At 39.3% G+C, this 19,607-nt stretch overlaps 1 protein-coding gene across 1 annotated transcript in view; it reads right to left on the bottom strand.

The window, feature by feature from the left end:
• The window catches only part of LOC140533858 (aldo-keto reductase family 1 member C1-like), a 50,359-nt gene extending 32,702 nt beyond the window's left edge, over positions 1 to 17,657 (bottom strand). The window contains exon 1 of the mRNA XM_072654185.1: positions 17,473 to 17,657. Within this exon, the coding sequence (XP_072510286.1) occupies positions 17,473 to 17,481 (9 nt within the window). The 5' untranslated portion in view covers positions 17,482 to 17,657. The remainder of the gene's footprint in view (positions 1 to 17,472) is intronic.
• Positions 17,658 to 19,607: the final 1,950 nt, after the last annotated feature.

Genomic DNA, 19,607 nt, shown 5'->3' with positions numbered 1-19,607 from the left:
GCATTTACAAATGAATTCTTCCTAAGAAAAAATATTACATAAACTGCTCCTAAAAATAGGAAAAGAAAGTGTCAAAGGTGCAGCTCTCATGCCAGCACCCTCTTAATTCAGATTCCATGTTGAGGCAGAATGAGACACTTGGATGTCATTGCACAGTTCAACAAAGACAGTTTATTTTGCCCCAACAGAACAAGACTATGCTTCAAGGATACAGGGGCACCTACCTTCTCTGTACACAACTCCACTCATTTCCATCTCTAAATTCATTTGGCTAGTAGGTCATCAGGGTATGGTCACTTGTGATCTTAAGACACTAACCAAGTCTGAGAAACCTAGACTCTATGGGGCTGGGACTTTTTATATGTGTCAGTGATCAAGATGCTACATCAAGGAAGCTGGAACCAATCAGGTACTGGAGGCAGCTTTGTCCTATCAAATATCATCCTTTAGTAATAAGATCCTAAGGATCTTCTAGAGCAGTGGTGTCAGATTTGAATAGAAACAGATCCCCGGGAGTCACATATTGAATTAGAAAATTAAAAATTAACATTATGTTGCATTTCTTATACATTTCCCAATAATATTTCTATCTGGAGCTTTGCGGGCCAAGAGTCTGATACTTCTAAAGGAACTTTTAACATTGATATGTTTATGTTGTTACTGGACAGTCCTCCCAGCATGGGCCATACGAAGAGGAAAAGGGAAGGAAGAAGAAAACAAATAAAAATGTGGAAAAGAAAATAAAAGTCAGAAATTCTTAGCCTTTCCTCCCTCCATCAGAAGGAAAATCTCATGTGGCAGGTGATGCTATAAAGTTGATTTATATCAGAAAATTTTTAAATTCCTTAATGGGCCTATGTGAACTGTTTAAATCACATGGAAACCTAAGTCAAATGTGGCAGGAGAAGCTAGTTGAACAGGTGGAACAGGAAGGGTGAAGCAGAGCTGGGAGAAATTTGGTCGGGCTAGTCAGAGCTGGGAAGGACACAGGCAAGCAAACAGCTAGGTTCACGAGTGTTTGTTTCTTTGTGAGAAGAACCTACCAGGGGTGGAGAAGGCTTGGAAATGCCATTGTTCCCTGCAGGGCAAATGCGTATTGACTTCTTGACTACCATAACTGATTTGGCTTTCTGATTTGGGGATTTGGCTTTCCGCTGTCTGAATAAATGTTCTTTTTCTGCCTTCTGTATGCAGAGTCTGTTATACTTTGTGATTGAGAACTATGCTGGCATATTCATAGTCACCACCAATGCTGTGAATATTGCTTTGGTAATACATTTGGCATCAGGAACAGGATCAAGGGGTACAAAATTTCTATTTGGAGGCAGAAAGGATTTAGAGGAAGAAATTAACATCCCAGGAAGGGATGATTTACTGTATTCTTCCCTAGCAGAGGAATGGGCTAAAAGCACAGGACCCTGTGAAAACTGGGAAGCAAGGTTAGAGGAAGGGGAACCTAGATACTTGGAAAGGTATTTGCAAGGAATATCACAAAGACCAGGGAAGGAACTGGTAGGGGTATGTAAGAGATTTATTAACAGGTTATTGTATTATGTATGAAATCAGAGATGAGCTGCTGAAGGAAAAAAAATCAAATTGGAAAAGAGTTAGCTAGCTTGCATGGGAATTCTCAGCATTCTGGCTCTCCTTTAAAAGAGCAAGGTAGGGGGTCTCAGGTTGAAGAAAAGCCAAGAAGAAGCAGAAGACTGGAAAAAGAATTGTCCATGCAATATTTGTACAGACCCAGACTAGTCTCCATAACCACAGTTGCCAGGACAGTGTGTAGGCAGAAAAATGTAACTAAGTAAGAGTTAGAAAATGAAATAATGTTGCAGGGGGAGACTTCTAAATCCAAAGCATGCCCTTTACTAAGGCAAAAACAAGAGAACCAAGCAGGGAACACAGCTTTTAGGGAGATCATTGAGGATTTTACTCAGCATGATGTCAGATATTTTGAGTGAGTTCACCCAAAGGATGGAGAAATCATTAATACCTTGGATGGTAAGAATCAGTGATAAAGGAGTTGGAGGAGTATCAATAGATTGTGTGGACTGCTTGAAATCTATAGGTATCAGTCAGAATCCTTTTGCACAGCAAGCCTTTAGAGACTACAATATGTAAAGAGGTGACAATACGACTAATCTGCTAGCTTTGGTTGCAAAAGGGTGCAGTAAACAGTATCCTACTGACTCAGTGTGACCTCATGGAGATAGACCCTGATATTCACTTAGGTACTATATAAGAAAATTAAAAGAGCAGATAATGAAGACTGTCATAATGATTGGAAATGCAAATGCATACTATGATACCATTAGCAGTTTCCCATAGAAATATAATAGTGAAGATGGGGAAAGCACACAGGAAAGACAATACTGTAACTTGTTTATTCAGGAGAAGATGATTACTAAATTGTACCCTTAACGCATATATTCTATCAGGAATGAGGCTATGATAATGGGTTCATGGACTCCAGGAGCATGACTGACCCTATATATCCTGCTTCTGGTTATTTTCTACTTGTTTCATTTTAGCTATTTGACTGTTAAATTTGTTTGCTAGATTTGTTTTCTGCTAGTTTAGTATCCTCCATCTGAGTATGACTGATTGCCTAAGCCAGATGTCACCCCTTATCCTCAATTGCAATGTGTCATACCTGGTCCTGGCATCAATCGAGCTCCAGATACTAGCTAAAGAACTGACCTCTTGAATGGGACTTCTCAAGGCAGGGACAGCTCTATATCCAATCTCAGCAGAAAGTAGCTGTAGAATAGGAGAACTATGTCCCTTACCCCAAGATTTGGGGCCCCTTTTGCTTGAAGGGGGATAGGAGGGTTGTTGAGCTCAAGCCTCACCCTAAGATATTGGTTTATATGCTTATTGTGTGTGGTCCCTCTTATATTGCTGTAAAGTTCTGTTGACACCAATTGCCTAAGATATTGTTTAATATGCTCATTTTCTATTACACCTATTATAAATCTGTTCATACCAGTTGTCCCCCCAACCTATATAATGTATAGAAAATATCTTTGGGCCAAATGTAATGGTAATTTAAATGGAGAAATCTTGCTCATTCATTAACAGGCCCATGTGACCTGCTTAAATCACATGGTAACCTAAGTCACAAGTGGTGGGAGGAGCTTGCTAAATGAGTGGAACTGAAAGGGTAGAACAGAGCTGGGAGGAAGTTGGTCAGGCTAGGGCTGAAGTGGGAAGGACACAGGCTAGAAGAAAGCTAGGCTCATGAGTGTTTGTTTTTGGAAAAGCCCCAACTGGGAGGGGAAGACTTGGAAATGCCTTTGTTCCTACAGTGCTAATGTGTATTGACTATTTGGCTACCATGACCGATTTGGTTTTCTGGTTTGAGGGTTTGGCTTTCTGCTGTTGCAATAAATGTTTTTCTTCTGCCTTTTATATGGAAAGTCTGTTATACTTTGTGATTGAGAACTGCATTGGCATATTTATAGTCACCAGCAGGGCTGTGAATATTGCCTTGGGGTTACAGATGTCAAATTTTTGCAATTCATGATAGGTTTCTGAATGCAAGATGGTGATGATGAACCGAGGTGATGAGATCTCCAAAATAGTCCCAGATTTCTTCTCATGTGAGGTGGCGATGACAAACAGGAACAGGGTTACAGCATGGACAATTCTTGTATAGTCATCAATTCTATATCAGGCACCAGAGTTATTTGTATTAAACTGACTAAGAGATGATAAACCTCTTTCAAAAATTTTATACTGGAGCTGTGAGCTCTTCCACCCAGCATGCACTCACTTGTCCCCTGCCTCCAGGTGCGGCACCACCTCCTCTCTCTCTCTTAAGGGTTTAAACTTGCCACATCGAAGTTTGAAATGGATGATGATATTGCTGATCTTGTTGTTGACAATGGCTCTGGAATGTGCAAATCTGGCTTTGCAGGAGACAATGCCCCTTGGGTCGACTTCCTCTCCATTGTTGGGTGCCCCAGACATCAGGGTGTGATGGTGGGTATGGGTCAGAAAGACAGCTATATGGGGGATGATGATCAGAGCAAGAGAGGTATTCTGACCCTGAAGTACCCCATTGAACATGGTATTGTCACCAACTGGGATGACATGGAGAAGATCTGGCATCATACTTTCTACAATGAGCTCCATGTGGCCCCTGAAGAGCACCCAGTTCTACTCACAGAAGCCCCCCTGAACCCCAAAGCTAACAAAGAAAAGATGGCTCAGATTATGTTTGAGACCTTCAACACCCCAGCCATGTATGTTGCCATCCAGGCTGTGCTGCCCCTGTATGCTTCTGGTCATACCACTGGTAATGTGATGGACTCTGGTGATGGTGTAACTCACCCTGTGCATCTCTATGAAGGTTATGCCCTTCCCCGTGCCCACCTCCATCTGGATCTGGCTGGCCGGGATCTGAAGGACAACCTCATGAAGATCCTGCCTGAAAGAGGATACAGTTTCGCTACCACAGCTGAGAGGGATATTGTGCATGACATCAAGCAGAAGCTGTGTTACGTCGCCCTAGACTTTGAGCAGGAGATGGCTACTGCTGCATCTAGTACCTCTCTGGAAAAGAGCTCTAAGCTCCCTGATGGCCAGGTTATCACAATTACCAACAGGAGTTTCTGATGCCCAGAAGCTCTCTTCCAGCTTAGGTATGGAATCCTGTGAAATCCACAAAACTACCTTCAACTCAATCATAAAGTGTGATGTTGACATCCATAAGGATTTGCATGCCAATACTGTATTGTCTGGTGGTACCACCATGTACCCAGGCATTACCAACAGGGTGCAGAAGGAGAATACAGCCCTAGCTCCAAGCACAGGGAAAATCAAGATTATTGCCCCACCTGAGCACAAATACTCTGGATTGGGGGCTCCATCTCAGGTTGGAAAGAGATGTCACCATCTCTTTCCATCTTCCAGCAAATGTGGATCAGCGAGCAGGAGGATGTTGAATCTGAGCCCTCCATTGTCCACGACAAATGCCTTTAAATGGGCTGTTTGTGTTTTTTTATTTTTGTTTTTTTGTCAAAAGGGTGTGACATGATAATTGCCCAAAAAAAAGAGATGAGATTGGCATGGCTTTATTTGTTTTTTTGTTTTGTTTTGTTTTGTTTTGTCTTTTTGTGCATTCCATTTAAAAACTGGAATGGTGAAGGTGGTGAGCAGCCGAAGTGTGTTGGAGGCAAACATCCCCAAAGTTCTACAATGCATCTGCAGAACTCTGATTGTACATTTGTTTCTTTTTTTTAATAGTCATTCCAAATATTGTATAATGCATTGTTACAGAGTTATGATCCTCCTTAAAGGCTCTATTCTGCTAGAGCAAAGGAGCTAAGTAACAAATCCATATGGGGAGGGGAGAGGGGGGTAGTACTAGTACTGATTTACATGTAATTTAATGGAATCCTTTAAAAAAACTTTTTGTATCTTCAACCTTAATACATATTCCTTTCTTTTAATTGTCAGCCATATTGAATGGCCCCCTAAATTCTCTCCCTACCTCCAACATAGATGTAAATGAAGACTTTACAGTCTCCCTGAGAGTTTTATGAGATTGGAAAGGGGAGGAGCTTTACCTGTATATTGACTTAAGACCACTTGAAATAAAAGTGCACATATTCAAGAAAAAAAAATTTGATACTGAGGTTCTCCCTCCACTTCTACCCACTCAGCATTCTCTGGCCCACTTGCCAAAAACTCCCTGAAAGCCATTTTGGGGGAATGATAGAAATTTTTGCCCCCTAAGAAGTCTCTGGGAAATATCTGTCCCCTTCTTCCAGGGTGGCAAAATAAAGACTCTCCCTCACTTTCATCCAATGACTCAGAATTGCCACCAAGTCAACTAAAGGATTTATGTCTAATGTGGTCCAGGACCCAGGAAACCCCCTACCTTCCCCCCAAACTTCTGAATTCTCCCAAATGGCTCTGATGTTAACTTGAGTCTCATTTCAGTACAATAATTTGGACTGCCCTTTCATTGTGGCCTTCATTGTCTATACCTGCCCCATAGGCCACCACTTCTGAATTCCATCTGTACCCTTTCCACATGGCACAGGTACCTGGTATTCACTTCAGGCAACAGCTCTGACATCTGGAAAGAAAAAAATTTTTGAATGGAAAATAAAAAGGAGCAATTTGATACTTTAGGCCTGAAAGGAGTTCTTCAGGAAGTGATGGAGCGAGGTATGTGCCAAAAAGAAAGGTCTGAAACTAAAGAAAGGGCACGAACAAACTCCCAAAAAAAGGGTAAATTCATGTTGGGCTAGAGCTACTCAATATTTTTACTGTTATCTAATGGATATCTGCAGCTTCCCAGACATAAATGACCCTACCTGACTTGGCTGCCCCAGTACTCAGACAATTTCTCCTATGTCTCTTACATCTTGGACTCAGGCACCCCAAATTTCTTATAACAGTGTAATAAATGCAACATCACAGAGTCACAGATTCAGTTAGAAGGGAATTGGCAGATCATTTCTACTTCAAACTCTTCATTTTTTTAGGGTGATCAATCAGGCCTGGAGGAGTGAAATGACTTGTTCAGGGTCATACAGGTAATAATCAATAGAGTCAGGTTTTGAACCCAGCTCTTCTCACCAGCAGTCTAGTGCCTGTCCACTCCATCTTCCTATCTCTAATTCCCTGAGCCTGAAGAAATCTCAGGAGACTGCAGAAGGACAATTACCTTTACACTTTTGACCTGATGACTGGTAAATTGTTGGCCCTGTCATCCACCAACCAGTGAATGTTTATCTGGAAGTTCTCTTTTATTCAACTTGGTGTGGCAGACTTAGACATTACTGCCACATTTCTCTGTATCTGAAACTGAATCAAAACCTGTGGGAAAGACTCATATTTGGAGATTGTATGGAGTGAGCTAATTACACTGTTTCCCAACAAAAAGTATATTGCTTACATTAATATCTCTCCACCACCAAAATAATCATCCTAGTAGGTAGTTTTTATGATATCATCACCAAAGTCTGAAATTATTCAGCCAGATTCTGGTTGAATGTCACATAGGGAAGATCAAAGAACTTCAGCACTATGGTAATTGACAGCAGAACAAAAGGAATTTTAATAGAAAATACTCTTTTCCAATACACCCTTTTTTATACTTAAGACTTTAGGAGTTTGGTGACTACATACTATAGAGATTACTTTAGTGGGGAATGTGACAGATACCTCTGTTGTTATTCCAGTTTGTAGGGAACATATTAAACAATGAAGTATGGATGGAACTGGAAACACTATAGATTTTGTGAACTGCTGAACATTTATGTGAGCTGCCATCATCATCATCTTCATTGTCACAATCAAGTCTTCATTCCATTGGGAAATCAATACTCATTGGAATTTCTAATGTGCAGAGCAAACCTAGGATAACTGACTTTGGGACTAGGGAATTCTATTTTTCCCTCCTTTGAAGGCTGGTTTATGGCTCAGAGCCAAAGAGTCTTTCAAACTCTCTATGATTTGACTCCAAACCACCTTTCTAACTTCATTGTCAACACCTTTACAAATAGACTAACTCAAATAGCAAAAGAGTTACAAAAATCCAAAGACGAGAAGAATGCTTTAAAAGGCAGAATTGGTCAAATGGAAAAGGAAGTTCAAAAGCTCACTGAAGAAAACAGCTCTTTGAAAATTAGAATGAGGCAGATGGAAGTTAATGATTTTATGAGAAACCAAGAAATTATAAAACAAAACCAAAAGGATGAGAAAATAGAAGACAATGTGAAATATCTCATTGGAAAAACAACTGACTTGGAAAATAGATCTGGGAGAGAGAATTTAAAAATCATTGATCTACCTGAAAACTAGCATCAAAAAAAGAGCCTAGACATCATCTTTCAAGAAATTATGAAGGAAAACTGCCTTAATATTCTAGAAGCAGAGGGTAAAAGAGAAATGGAAAGAATTTATCAATCACCTCCTGAAAGAGATCCCAAAAAGAAAACTTCTTGGTATATTGAAATCAGATTCCATAGTTCCAAGGCAAGGAGAAAATATTGCAAGCAGCCAGAAAGTAACAATTCAAGTATTGTGGAAATACAATCAGGATACACAAGTTTAGGAGCTTCTACACTAAGGGATCCAAGGGCTTGGAATATGATATTCCAGAGGTAAAAGGAGATAGATTTAAAACCAAGAATTATCTATGCAGCAGAACTGAGTATAAAACTTCAGGGGGAAAAAATGGAATTTCAATGAAATACAGGATTTGCACGCATTCTTGTTGAAAAGACCAGAGTTGAATAGAAAATTTGACTTTTGTATACAAGAACCAAGAGAAACATGAAAAGATATAAAGGAAAGAGAAGCCTTAAGGAACACATTAAAGTTGAACTGTTTACATTCCTAGGGTGGAACAATTTTATTTGTAACTCGTGAGACCTATGTCACTATTATAGTAGTTAGAGGGAATATACATGTAGGTGTGTATGGGTATTTATGTGTATGTATACTATATATGTGTAGGTATATATATATGTATATATGTACATGGGTATATGTATGTATATATGTAAAGATATATATGTAGAGATATATAGATATGTACATAGACATAGGGCACAAGGTGAGTTAAATATGAAGGGAGAATATCTAAAAACATAAAATTTACTTTTGAATGGAATGTACTAGGAGTAAGCAAAAGGGTAAACGGTATTAATGTGGTATAGGCTCTGCGAGCCCCCATGAACTTTCTTTGAAACCTCCAATTTGATGTGGCATTTGTCTCACACCATATGCTTTTCGTTATCACTGTGGCCCAATCTCTGTTACCCTTAAGGAGTCTGGTCCTGTTATCTCTAGGTAGCCTTCAGCTACTTCTCATCCTTAATCCCTTTTTCTTGATTCCTGGAGGTCAACTTTTAGTTTCACCAATCTCCAGACCACTCCCATCAAGACCCTCACCAAACCATTTCTTTAGTTACCCCAGACTATTTGGCCAACTCTACATCCCCACCACAATCTTTCTGTATATGAGATCCATCTTGCCTCCAAAGTTCTAAATGCGAATTCACAAAAGAAACAAAGCAAGGAAAGTAAATAAGTCAGAGAAACTGACTAGCACCAGTAGCTATTCCTAGGATGGGTGTATTTCTAATGCTTATTATTGGTTTCTAACCATACAAGTTCTAAGAATCTAAGCTTTAGATGGATTTTTGATAGGAATGTGTATCTTAGAGGATGAAAATTACAGAACGTTAGAGGTGGAAGAGATCTTGAGATCATCTAGTCTAAATCTTGCCCTTCCTCACATGAGGAAACTGAGACACAGAGGGATTAAAAGATCTGTATGAGGGCACAAAGCTAATTGGTGACTAAACTGTAAATAAACCTCAGGTACCACACAACTTAGTTCAATTCAACAAATATGGAATTAGTACCACTATGTGCAAGACATTATTCTAGGTGTTGGGAATATTTAAAAAAGAAAAATATCATTGAATCAGAAAGCTTAAATTCTACAAGGGAATTCAAACAAATATGGAAACAGAAGGCAATTTAATGAAGGGGGGAACACTATCACTAAACAAAACTTTATTGCCTCCTCTGAAATACACTCAGAGGCTGCAAACCTGAGTACCACCCACCCCTTATGCTTAGGGGCAGAAAAGAGACTAAGTCTGAACCATGAACTTAATTATCACACTGTATCTTAAAACCCATAGGCCAAGGCATAATGTAAAGGTCCAAGTAGTTCAACTATAGATCATTCAGGCTATTTTGGAAACATGTTTCACAAGGTCTTTCTCATAGAAGGTATTCCAAGGCTATAAAAAGGGATAATAAAAGTATCACCATTATACAACCATGATAAACATTATGTGAATATGGGCTCTCCTAGTGGAAGGTGACATGGATTATATGAAAAAACATGGTCCATAATCCAAAGAGATTAAAGCAAGTTCATAAGCAAACAGGGGAGAAAGATAAAATTCATATTCAAAATTCAATATAGTGATGTCAAGGTCAAAGGGACAAAAGAGGCAAATCTGACCCACACTCATACAAAAGAGTTTTTAAATGGGCACATACAATAAGTCTTGTTTTACAAAGAGGTAGGTACATCTCTAGTTTAATTTGCTCAGTGTAGTGATTCAGTCAGTCAAACAAGAATTTACTAAATATCTACTATGTAGCTCTCACTATTAAGGGCTAGATTCAAAGGGAAAAAGGAAACAGTTCAAACTCACAAGAACTTGGATTCTATTGGAGGAAGTCAATATGAATATATAAAGATATGCAATATGTACATATATACACACATACACATTTATATATACATGCATCTATGTATAGATATATGACTATAAATAATTTGTCTGTGTGTGTGTGTGTGTGTGTCAAAGTGGCCATAACCCAGGTCTATGGCAGCCTTTACAGCTTCAGTCATTTGATTTGGAGAAGACTGCAACATGAGAAAAATTAAAAAAAATTCCTCTGTATTCATGAGACTCCCTACCCTAGTTATGTTATTTTAGCTTTAGTTCTAGAGATCAGTGAAGAGGTAAAAAATTAAAACTATAGGTATATCAGTAAGACTTAATTAAGGAAAATTTAAAGAATTAAAATTAACAAATTATTTATTAAATTTGCCATGTACTGTGATAGCACTAGGGATCCAAGCATAAAGTGCAAAACAATCCCTCCTCCCAAAGAGTTTACAAATACACATAAAAATATTTACAGCACAAATACAAAGTTATACATATATGCACACACAAAACAGGGTAGTTTGGGAGGAAAAGCAGTAGCAGTTGAGGGGAATCAGGAAAGGCTTCATGCAGAAGACAGTACTTGAGCTGTATCTTCAAAAAAGAGAGAGACCCTCTGAGGCAGAGATAAAAGTCAGGGTTCCATACCTCAAGGAGTTTACAGTCTAGTTAGTGAACCAACAGAAACATGATTACAAACAATGAGAAGCAGTGTAGATTGCTGAGGGGGATCACACTGAATCTGATGTCCAGAGGAGTGGAGCAGTGAGGTAGTGGAAAGGATAGAGGATCAGACTTGCAGTCAGGAAAACTCACCCGCTTATTACTGTCCCTGGAAAAAAAAATTTGTTTATTCCTACCTGCATTGCTTTGCTCATGGTTTTCCCACTGCCTAGAGTAGCCTCTCTCTCCTCTCTGCCTTTGTGAGTTCTGACCTTCCTTCTAAGCCCCATTTATGGCTCACCTCTTCCTCACAGCTTTCCTTCACCAGTGGCCAACAGTGAGCTCTCTCTCTTCTGAACTGTGTTTGTTGTTCTTGAGCTGTTTCAATCACATCCAACAGTTTGTGACCCTGTTTGGGGTTTTCTTCACAAAGATACCTGAGTGATTTGCCAAGCTCGGGGCACAGCTTACTTGCTGGCCCTTAGCTCTGGAAAGCAGGATGTGCCCTAATAGTAAATAGAGCACGAGTGGCCTTGGCATGGGGATCCTGACACAGTAAAATATTTTATGGTAGTAAAGAACTGGAAATAAGATCGATGCCTATTGACTGGGGAATGGCTAGACAAATGGTGGGACATGGGTATAATAAAATGTTGCTATGATATAAGCAACAACAAATACAATAAATGCCAGGAAGCATGAAAAGATGTAGATAAACGTACAACAAAATGAGCACAGCCAGACCATCGTGTGAAATTGTTCATATATATGGTACTATATTGTGTAATGAAAAATATCCAAATGTGAAATATGAAAAGCTGGGCTCTAACATTTGCTATTTTTGAAATTGTGGAAAAGCAGTCACCTCTCTGAACCTCAGCTTCCTCGTCTATAAAACGAGAATTACAAGATTTGCACTTCCTACCTCGTAGTGCTGTTGTGAGGAAAGTGCTTTATCAGTACAGAAATGTGAACTATACATATTCATTATATACCATATACTCTCTGCTGACCTCCCCATGTGGTAACAGAATGGAGGCCAAAAGTCACTTTGGTCCTACAGGTTCAAAGACGCAGGTGACCAATCAAAGGGGACTATCTCACCCATCTGTTAAATAAACTGAGCATGCTTTAAAATCCAGGTTATTTAAATTTTAAAAAATAGAGACCTCAGAAAACATAAGTACCTTTATCACTACTGTGCAGTTTTTATCCTTGGGTTATATTCATGGTGGCCTTGCTCAAATGACTCTTGCATGCATCATTGCAATGGAAACAAAATCTTTCTCTTCTCTAGTGACCCCCATTGCTTCATTGATCATGCCACCTGGAAGGGAATCTTGCTGAACTCAGTCTGCTATATCATCTGCTTTGAAGTCCAATTTGAGGAGAAATGAACATGAAAAGATCTATCAAGTCCCAGGAGCAGAAACTATAACTCAGAGCAGCTTTCTGGTTCCCTATGTTCTCACCAAACTCCCTTCTCTGCCCCACAGATACAGAAGCATCCCTTTTAATGGCAGTTGTTTCCCAAAAAGGCTTTTTGAAGGGCTCTCATGGCTGGTTAGGTAATGAGCCAGCAACTGCTTGTTAACAGACTCTCAAAGAGTAGTGATAATGCCTTGTGAAGTTGTGGAAATTCCTTTCAGGACATTTTTTTTTTTCAAATTGATTTTCCTTAAAATAAACTGCAGGAAAAACAGAGAAGGGCACAACAGTTGTGTTGTTTTGTTTTTTTTTTATATGACTAGGGTATGCTGATGACCTGAGTCCTGTGAATGTAGAGGGATGTTTTGACAAGGAGCAGATGTTGGGATTGGAAGCTCAATTCCGTGTGGACAGTCTTGGGCGGGTAAAGGTGGGAGCTTCTAAATCTTAGAGCTCTCACGAGACCCTCCCAGGAAACGGCAGGGAATAGAGGTGAACCGAGCTATCTCGAGTAATTCCGCCTCTTCCCGTGAGAAACGTGATGGGAGAGAGATCTCCCCACCCTCGAGATGGTCCCGGATCTGGGCACACTATTGTTATCTAACAGCACGGTATTGAGATGCAAACTGTGTGGCTGAAGGTTAAGTAGGATTGAGGAAGCCTGAAAGCTCTCTTAGCACGTGAGGAGCCAAGAGGACAGTAGGCTCCGTTTCTTTTCTCTTCTCTCTCCCCTCTCCCTCTCTCCCCGCTTGTACTTCTACTTCCAATCCCTTAAGAGCCTAGCCTCCTTAGGAAATCTCCCCTTCTTCCTCCTAAGGAAGACCCCCCTGCACTTGTAACTAGACCCTGAAATAAAGCTCAACCCTTGTTCGACTCTGGAACGTCCTTTCTCTCATATGTGCATCCGGCGTGGCCAGCCGAAGACCTCGGGAGGTGAGGTAAGAAAGACTCGGGTAGCCCACACAGGCCTCTAGGTCTGGCAAGCAGAGAGGCAATACATAATGCCATAATCCACTTGAATTTCAGAACCTGGTCAGCAGGGATTTTAAACTATTCAACCACCTGGATCAGTGATTTGAATGGGCTGCTACCTGGTGGACAAATTCAATATCACAATCCCTTGAAGTAGAATAATTATCACAGTGTCATAATACTTTAACTTTACTTTAAATTGCTAAATAACTTTAATTTACTAAACTTAAGAAAAGCAACCAATAATCTGTTCTTGACTGTTTCTTTTGCAGAGTCCATACAGTTTTCCAAGTACCACACACAGTCCAAATAACTATCACAGATCATCTGAGTCTTCACTCTCACTCACATCTCATATCCAGTCAGTTGTCAATCTTTTCAATTTCACTTCCACTCTGTCTTCACCATCTCTTTTCTTTTCTTCACTCACATAATTGACACCTTTGCTTGTATCCTTAACATCTCTTGCCTGGACTATATGGATTTCTTTGTAATACATCTATTCTCTTTCCAATCTGTCTTCCACAGAGTTGTCAAAATGAAGCTTTCTATTGTCTTTATGGTAAAATACAAAGTGCTCAGTGATATTTAAGACCCTCCACAATCTGGTCCCAAACCAATTTCATAGACATTACATACTCCCCCTTCTTGCATTTTACTATTTCCTACTGTTCCCTGTAGATATTCTTTCTCCTGCCTGGAATGATGAAATGAAATATTGGGAAATGCAGCTTAATTGTCATATGAGGAAATAGAGAGGAAACCGAAAATTTAACAGCCCATCTGTTAACTTTAATGGCTAGAGAGAGATTGAATGAAGTACAGAGACTGTGGACCAAGAGAACTGAATGAGTTAAATGTTAAGGAGAAAAAAATAGGAATCAGATCCTTACAGAAAAGAATTTAACTTTCATCCTTCAAAGAAACATAAAGAGAATTCTCAAGAGTCTTTGGCTGCCATTCTAAGAGATTTAAATGATGAAACCGTATTTCCAGAACTGAGCCGCATTGATTAGAGGTGATTCTCTACTCATAACTGATGCATTACAAATACATCAGTGTTGTTTATTTGTTTATTACACTTTTGATTAGTTGTAAAGTCAATAACCTCTATGGTTCCTTGAGCACAGGATATCAGGGAGTTTAATATAAATGTAGAGATAAAAACTTATGGTGGAAAAGTTTCTCCAATTTATTTAATAAATCATATTCAATAAACTAGATGGGGACACAGAGATTATTAATTAAATAATGAAAAAGATGTTATGTTGTAATTGATGAGGAAATGTCAGCATGTACCTCTTGATTACCTTGAAATTTGGGATGAGGTAGAAAGGTAAAATGGGCCCCTTCTCCCACTGGTGAGTTCTTCCCAAAATGTCCATTTTGAAGAAAGACCAGATTCATTCTCTAGACTTATCCACCTTGCCCATATTCAGGTACCTCCTTTCTCCTCCCTTTTCCACTCCTCTTTCATGTGTTGACTTCCTCCATGATAGTGTTAACTCCTTGAGGAAGGAGCTTACATTCTTTTTGCCTGTATTTGTATGCCTGGCACTGAGTACAGTATCTGGCAAATTGTAAGCTTTCAATAAGAGCAAAGAGATTTGGTGTAGTTGTTGATCACCTCAATGTAGCACATTGTATATCTGGTTCCCATGTAGGTTATGCAAAGACTTTAAACCCCGTGATAAATGCAAATTCCTTAATGATAAAGAGGAGACTCTGGACAGTCCTGAATGTGCCAGAGTAGCCAAAGTCATAGGCAAACTCAAGGTTGTTGAGTTGGATTGTATAGCATCTTTATGGAAGAGGGAGATTGTGCTGATCCTTCATTTTAGAAGAAGACCACATCAGAGAAATGATGACATGACTTGCACTTGACTTTGTTCTGAGTGAGGGATGCCTGTGCAATGTCACAAGCCTCACTTTCTCCTCCTGAGCCATCTGGATTCAGTGACTAGATATTCATCAGGATGACTGGAGATGACCCAGAAAGGGGGAGACTCCATTACTAGAGAACTGCCAAAATTTGGAAGTAGATTTCTGAGAGGTATTTGGATGTTGTCACAGGATATAAGATGTTTAGGTAAGAGATCCCTGATGGAGACATATGCGGTACATTTTAAGCTAGAAAAAAATAAATCTTAGTACATATTTTGAAAATGGGAGGGAATGAATGATGAAATCCCAAGTAACTGACCACAAGGGTCATGCTGACCCATATAACCTGATGAGTCTATTGGATAAAACTCTCCAGTTGGAAATGAAGAGCAACATTGAAGGAGAGATGGAGCACCTGATCTAAGGTAGGGCTCTGTGTGAGAGAAGGGAAGGAACAGGCAGCAAAGTTTGGAGCTTAACACAGGCATGTGTGATAGTGCTGGGAGTACAGAGCAAGTCACAATCTTACTTTTAGTCTGAAACCTTACCAGTGGCACTGGACTCAGGACAGGAAAAAGTGACTACATGGAAATGACACATGGTGAAAATAGTCACTAGAAGGTCACAAAGAAGCATATTATTACATATTTACCTTATTATTAATATCTTATCATTTTTTCCATGTCTTCTTTCCTATCAGACTTTCCCATTACTGTCAAGGACACCACCGTTTTCTCATTTCCTCTAGCTCTCACCTTCAATGTCATCCTTAACTCCATATTCACTTGGCTTATCATGCTCTCCACATTTTCAATCAGTTACCAAATCTTATTAGTTCTACATTCAAAATATTTTTTATATATGTCTGTCATGGCAGCTAAGTGGCCAAATGGAGAAAGCCCTGGGGTTGAAATCAGGAAGATTCAACCTTCCTGAGTTCAAATCCATTGTTAGATACTTACCTGGTAAAGACATTTAACCCTCTTTTACTCAGTTCCTCATTCATAAAATGAGCTGGAGAAAGAAATGCAAGCCACTCCAGTGTCTCTACCAAAAAACTCCCAAAGTGGAGTCATGAGGAGTTGAACATGACTAAAAGGACATCAGTCAACAACAAAATCTATGTCCCCTTACAACCTTAGGTCAGGCTCTCACCACCTCCCTCCTGGACTATTGCAATTACTTTTCAATGACTCCCCCTGCTTCAGTTCTCTTGCCACTCCAATCCATGTTCTACTTGCTAATGAGACGATTTTCCTAAATAGCAGATTTGATCATGTCACTTCCTACTCAGTGAGTGAGTTTGCAAACAGGGTTACATCCATCACCTCTAGGTTCACAAACACAGTTTGGGGAACCTTATCAAATGTATAAGTGCTTTGGGTTTTCTTACCAAATTATATAATTTTCTCTAATTTTGTTATCTGCATTAAGATAAATATTTTTTAATTGTGATCATAGTAAAATCATAAACAACTGTATATTGTCACAGCTTTCTGGGACACAGCATTCTCTGTTCATAATGTGAACATCCTTGGCCTCTATTTGCTACTTGTGTGAACTTAGCAATGTCAGTTCTTACTCTTAGGAGTTACATCTGTAAAATGAGGTATGATGCCCTGTACCTGTATATATTTTCTTCAGTTTTGTTTGAATTTATTATCCAGAGCCCTGGATCTAGAGTTCAAATTCAAACTGCCACTGGAACCTCTCTGAAATTGTTCATCTATAAAAGGAAGTCATTGGACTAGACCTCTAACAGCCCATCACAGTCTAGGTCTATGTTTTGTGATCCATAATCTGTTCAAAACTGCTTTTCTCAAACCTCCATTTTCCTCTCTCAAAAGCTAATGAAAATTTCTACCATGAAATAGTAAGGTGAAATAATATTTACTTAAGAATGAGATAATACTTACTAAAAATATTTATAAAACAAAGGGCTAAATCAAGAAAAAAATATTTTGAGCAACTATTTATCTAAGAACTTTATCCCCATCTACAGTTCTCAAGGGTACAAGTATAAATTTTGCAGTTCCCGTGCTGGCTTGTCAGCAGGGTGAATGCTAAAGTCTTGATGCCTTCAAGATGACCTAGTTTCTCAACTTCTTCTAGTGAAATCTCAAAGTCAGAAAAATGTTGTTTTTCTGGTATTACAATGCTGACGTTTCCATACTTGCAAAGTAGGGGATTTTCTGATATTAGCAGCAGGAATTAAGGGAACTTGTTGAAAGTCTGCTGGCACTACATCAATTTTTCTCTCTCCCCCTCCTCCTCTTTTGTTTGTTCTCTGGTTTTCTCTTACCTCTCCCATTTGACTCTTCCAAAATCCTTTTCTCCCACAGGGGTTAATGGCTGGCCTTTCAGCAGATATACTGAAAATGTCCCTCTTCCAACCAGACTTTGGTAGTATCTTCCATCACCCTCTGTACCCTAAACAGACTTGTCAGGGATAAAATTCCCAACGACAAAATGCTGTCCTTACAAGAGATGAAACTACATGATGTCTAAGATTTCTTGTAGTGAAATTTGAGAAGCCTGTTTTCAACCTCCTGTTTCCTTAAGCCTCACAGGCTTTTCCTTGTTCTGCTGTACCTCTGCAGTGTGGAAGGTTTGGGTTAATTAATCATTGTGCCTGGGGGAGGAGAGAAGGAATAAGGATGACAAAAATCATCAGTGACAGAAGAAAAAGAAAATAACATGTTAAAAACTTCTGGAAAAGAGATTACATAATGAACGAACACATGTAATTTCGTGATTCAAGATGTGGGCTTCTTTCCCACATCTCCTCTTCCTCAACTACTTTGTACACACCTGGTTGTGACCTTTGCAAAACATTAATGGAAAACACTTTATCAAATCAACCTTTGCTATATAATAGTCATCAGAGAAAGTACACAGGTTTTCTCATGGTTACTCAGAAATTCTTTTGCAGCACTTCTCTTGCCATAATCAGGAAAAGCACAGTAATTTGTCTGTGAAGTCTACAGTGGACATCAATCTCCCTCTCATTCTAAGGCTGCTTTTATAAAGAAGCAAAGAATGTCTAGGCCTCTAAGTTCATGCTCTTAAACTGTGTGCATCAGAAAGAAGGAGAAAAAGACATTTGAAAACTCTTTGTGGTTGTTCACCCAGGCTGCTTATGCTGTTTCTATGGTTGTGTTACTCTGAATTGTGTTTCTTTTTTTTTTTTGTGAGGTCACTAGGGTTAAGTGACTTGCCCAGGGTCACAAAGCTAGTAAGTGTCAAGTGTCCAAGGCCATATTTGAACTCAGGTTCTCCTGACTCCAGGGCCAATGCACTATCCACTGCACCACCTAGCTTCCCTCTGAATAGTGTGCCTTAAATATAGTCCAGTGTGGCAATGTGCCTTATGAAGTATTGGGTTAAAAAAAATCATTCTTTGACAAAAATACATGAAACAAGATACAATCAGCTGCACAGCATAATTTGAAAGGCACACAAAAGGACCTTCTGCCACAATTTGAAGTGATTTTGAAATATATTAATAATTCTTCAACACATTTGCTTCCTTAAACTATATGAAGGTAATAAATAGCCCAAATTAATTGACATTCTCAACTGCAAAGCCACAGAGCCAGCATATCAGAGCGAGATGTAACTTTAGATATCATCTAGTCAAATGCTGCCATTTTTATAAATGAGGAAGCTGAGAAATGAAGTGACTTGCCCATGAAACATAGCCATTTAGCAATAGAACTGGAACTTAGAGCTATGTTGTCTGAGTAGCAGACCACTACACAATACTCAAAGAATTCCCATAGCAGAGCAGTGTCCATGCTGCTAACAAGAGGAAAAAAGGGAATTAAAAGTCAGTTGAAGTTATCTGGATTAATTAGGTGATGAGAAAAGGATAAGGACAACATGAGCATGAATTGCCTTGCCTACTGATGAGAAAATCATACCCAAACTACATCCAACACATTACTGACATATATACTCAAGGTAAGTGACATTCTTGGTTCATTGATTACTTCCTGATGGCATTAGGTCATTGGGGGCTCCTCCATTTTTATAGAACTTGAAGTACTAACCTCTTTCCTTCTTTTCACCAGTGGCTAAATTAGAAACATTCACTAGATCTAAAGACTCCCTGTATGAGCTCCTATGTTTTGTGGCAAAGACCACTCCAGTGAGTGATTCTGTGGGAAATGCACTGGGTAAGTGGAAAAGGAGAAAACTGGCACACAAGACTTACATGTCCAAAAGAGATTTGTAGAAGAATGTCTGTACAGTTGACCAAAGAGAGGTTGGAGGTATCAGTCAGCACCCCGACATACACAGGGTGGCCTATCACAGCTACTTAAATCTGCATTTATACAAGGAAAGGCAACTTTTGAGGGGCCAACAATCACTTTAATTACATTCAACATACAGAAAAATATAAGCAGAGAGATAAAGATCAACACACAGAGATCT

The sequence above is a fragment of the Notamacropus eugenii genome, chromosome 3 (assembly GCF_028372415.1).
Source record: "Notamacropus eugenii isolate mMacEug1 chromosome 3, mMacEug1.pri_v2, whole genome shotgun sequence".
Classification (NCBI taxonomy): Eukaryota; Metazoa; Chordata; class Mammalia; order Diprotodontia; family Macropodidae; genus Notamacropus; species Notamacropus eugenii.
The sequence above is the reverse complement of the archived record's forward strand: the minus strand, read 5'-3'. Positions and strand labels throughout refer to the sequence as shown.